At 42.8% G+C, this 3,954-nt stretch overlaps 1 protein-coding gene across 1 annotated transcript; it reads right to left on the bottom strand.

The window, feature by feature from the left end:
• Window positions 1-624: 624 nt before the first annotated feature.
• On the bottom strand, window positions 625-2,343 carry LOC120292465. The gene is made up of 2 exons (XM_039310662.1): window positions 1,816-2,343; window positions 625-1,389 (listed from the first exon to the last, which is right to left on the bottom strand). The coding sequence occupies exons 1-2, from the start codon at window positions 2,341-2,343 to the stop codon at window positions 625-627; spliced, it is 1,293 nt and encodes a 430-aa protein (XP_039166596.1).
• Between the last annotated feature and the right edge of the window lie 1,611 nt (window positions 2,344-3,954).

The following is a 3,954-nucleotide window of genomic DNA, read 5'->3' as shown; positions in this document are numbered from 1 at the left end:
GCCTCACCCGGGCCTTTGCCAAGGCATCACCCAAATCTAGGCGAGCCTCACCGACCCTTGCCTAGCTGGTGATGGCCTCACTTGGGCTAGCAAGGACCCCCACCCCACTCCACCACCTAGGGCTGATGAGGTCGCAAGCCCTCTTCGATAGTGGCAGCAGTAGTGGCGCCTAGCCACCATCCCTACCTCTCTTTTTCCCCATTTTTTATATATTTACATTTTGACCCTTTAAGTATTGAAAATCTTAAAAATTGACCCATGCATATTGGAAATGCGTGTCAGAATTCCGGACTTGTGTGTTGGAGCATGTCAGGGAAAGTTGACAATGTGTCGGATTTTCTTATACTTGTTGATCACGTGTCGGAATGTATTGAACACGTGAGAGTGTTGGATATAAATCGAAAGCTTCTTAAAAGTGTCGATGCTTATTAGCAATGCATCAAAATGTTATCAAAGGTTGCCCAAGTTGATCAAGATGCTCTAAGAGCCCGTTCTTACTTCTTATACTTAATTTTTGAGAAAAAAAAATTGTGATTCTGATTGTAATTCTCGGAGAGAGTATTGTCGAAACTATTGTAGAGGGTGCTTTGATGATTTTTTTTTATCGAAACATATAAGTATTATTTATGCATTCGTCAAAGTACATCCCGACGCTATTGCATCAGCAGCAACAAGATCCTGCAAAATGTAAGGAGTAAAGATGTTCCAATTATGGGCTAGGTCAAGTCTGCCATGGGCCTTGGCAGCCCAGTCGGCTGCTCCATTGGCCTCCCCGCAATGTAACCGCTGACGCACGCTAGGGTATCCGGGGAGCAGAGCTGCAATTTCATTGAAGAGCGATCTTTCTTCCCATGGTGACTTCTTCTTCCCGTGGACGATATCGACCAAGATCTGACTGTCAGATTCAATTACTATCTTTCCCATGTAGATGCCTTGATTCCTCAGATGATGTAGAGTGAAGGTGAGCGCTTGAACTTCCAATTGAAATGCTGAGGCTGCTAGAAACCACTTGGTGTAGACATCTGTTAGGATACCCTGATGATTTCGACTAAAACATGCCATCATTCCTTCTTGGCTACTTGGGTAGTAAGATCCATCGATATTGCATTTGAGGAAGTCGCGTTCTGGAGGTTTCCACAGATGGACGGTGTCAACAATAGCCGCCCCTGTTCTGGATCTACCTGTGCTAAAGTTGCTCACAACTGAGGAAGATTGGAGGCTGGACAGGGCAAGGGCGTCATCCACCGCTCGATGGGGATCCGGTGGTCTATGGCGAAAAATCCAGCTGTTGCGCATACACCAGACTTGCCACAAGATCTGTGCTATTGTTGCCAAACCAGGTATGAGCCTTTGATTTGTTGCCCGTTCCGTGATCCATACATCAATCCTCTGTATTGTAGTAGATGAGACTGAAATGTTAACCTTAGGGTGCTTCCATACGTCGATTGTCAATGGACAAAAAAACAATAGATGTTCAATCGTTTTAGGGGTCCTGAGATGACATAGACTGCATATGGGAGAGGGAGAAATGTGTCGATGAAACAAATTAGCCTTAGTTGCAAGGGCATTATGACAAATGGACCACATAAAAGTGTGAATTTTGGGCTCTGTATGCGTAGACCAGATCTTACGCCACAATATTTTTGGGTTCTGATGTGATGAAGATGCCTAGGGAACCATTGATGTGCGTGTCATGCTAACCACTGATCTATAATTACTCTTTACCGTGTGATTTCCATCCTTGGTAGGCATCCAAACTAACATATCTTTAGCATAGGCAGGTCGTATAGGAATTTTAACGATTTCGGTGCTTACCGGAGTATTGAATAGCTGTTGAATCAGAGGAAGATTCCATGTTTGGGTGAGAGGATCAATAAGATTGGCCACCCGTTCTGGCTCCTCCCTAGTTACCGGTCCACCTATTGTGCCGATAGGTAGCCACTTATCTTCCCGAATCCGTATATGCATGCCATCCCCAACCGACCAATTGATATGAGGTAGGATGGCCTCTCGGCCGAGAAGGAGACTCTGCCATCCCCATAAAGGTCGTGTACCTCTAGCTATCTTTTGGAAATTCACCGAATGAAAATACAACCCCTTAAAAACTTGACCCCACAACGAGCCAGGTTGGTGGATTAGTCGCCAAGCCTGCTTCCCAAGCATCGCTTTGTTGAAAGCCATCAAATCTCGAAATCCGAGTCCTCCACCATCCTTATCAGTTTTTAGCAAATCCCATTTCTTCCAATGCACACCAACCTTGTTTGGGTCAGTTTTCCACCAAAATCCGGAAATTTCCTGTTCAACAAGTTTACACAAAGATGTTGGCAGCTTGAAAATGGACATAGCATATTGAGGAATTGCCTGTACAATCGATTTAATTAGGATCTCCTTTCCGCCCTTAGACAGGAATCTTTCTTTCCAGCCCTCAAGTTTTGAATGTAGTCTTCCTAATATCCAACCAAACATCTCCCTTTTAGATTTACCCCACTTGGATGAAATGCCTAAATATTTACCATATCGATGTAACACCGGCATTCTAAAAATACCTGCCAAGTTTTCCTGTAAGGTGATCGGACAATTTTTGCTGAAAAATAAGCCTGATTTGTTCCAATTTATAACTTGGCCCGTTGCCATACAATATTGGTTAAGAATATTAGCAAGATTCTGACATTCCATCAAAGTGCCCTTGAGAAAGAAAATGGAATCATCGGCAAAAAAGAGATGCGATAGTGTCAAGGGCATGAGTTGTTCAGCTTTATACCTATAAGATGGCCAATGTGAATCACTTGGTGAATGAGAGTGGATAGAAGATTCGTCAGTAATATGAAGATATAAGGGGTAAGCGGGTTGCCTTGTCGAAGTCCTCTTGATGGCTGAAAATATGAAAGTTCTTCTCCATTAAAGCGAACATTGAAAGAGGCTGTGGTTATGCATTGCATTAGTAGCTTCACCCATTGGAAATGAAATCCCAATCGGAGTAGATAGTCCTATAGAAAGTCCCATTCAACTTTGTCATAAGCCTTTTGCATATCTGTCTTGAGGAGTACATTAAAGTGTTTCTTCATTTCCCTCATTCGAAATTGATGTAGTACCTCTTGTACAATGAAGACATTATCCTGTATTTGTCTCCCATTAACAAAAGCAGCCTACTCTTCTAAGATAAGCTCACAAAGCCATGGTTTCCGTCGATTGGCCAATACCTTGGATATAATCTTGTATGCGTAGTTACAGAGGCTGATAAGTCTGAACTAGTCAAGGTTTTCAGGATGAGTGGTCTTAGGAATGAGAGCAATGATGATCTTGTTAATGTCTTTAGGCAACACCCCGGAGCGGAAGAATTCCGTGACTAAGTTAAGCAAATCATCTTGGAGGATATCCCAATAGGTTTGGTAAAACAGGCCATTTAACCCATCAGGACCCGGTGATTTGGATTTCCCCAGCTGAAAGGCTGCTTGTTTCACCTCAAAGGCAGTGACTAGACTCATCAAATTATCATTCATATCAGCCGATACAATCTGTGGACATTGATCCAGAATTGGAGCATAGTTACGAGGGCCTCATGTTGTATATAACTGTGAGAAGTAAGCATTTGTTAGCTCCTTTAAGGCCTGATTGTCCCTCACCCAGTTGTGAGTCTCGTCTTGAACATGCCTATCCTATTTCTCTATCATCGTTGAATCGTAGTTGCATGAAAAAAATTGGTACTTTTATCCCCCCATTGCAACCAGTTTATTCTAGAGCGTATAGCCCAGTACTTTTCTTCTTGCTACCATATAGTTTTAATCTCATCCCGAATCTGAGAAGCTACCGTTGTGTCCGTTCCAGAATTGTATGGTTGATTGATAATGATTTGAAGCTGTTGTTGAAATTGTTGAACCTTCAAATGGCCGTTAGAAAATTTTGAACGTCTCCAAACATGTAATGCACGAGAAACCAGTAGTAGTTTATGCATAA

Source organism: Eucalyptus grandis, chromosome 4 (assembly GCF_016545825.1).
Source record: "Eucalyptus grandis isolate ANBG69807.140 chromosome 4, ASM1654582v1, whole genome shotgun sequence".
Taxonomy (NCBI): Eukaryota; Viridiplantae; Streptophyta; class Magnoliopsida; order Myrtales; family Myrtaceae; genus Eucalyptus; species Eucalyptus grandis.
This window is presented reverse-complemented; position numbering and strand designations above follow the sequence as displayed.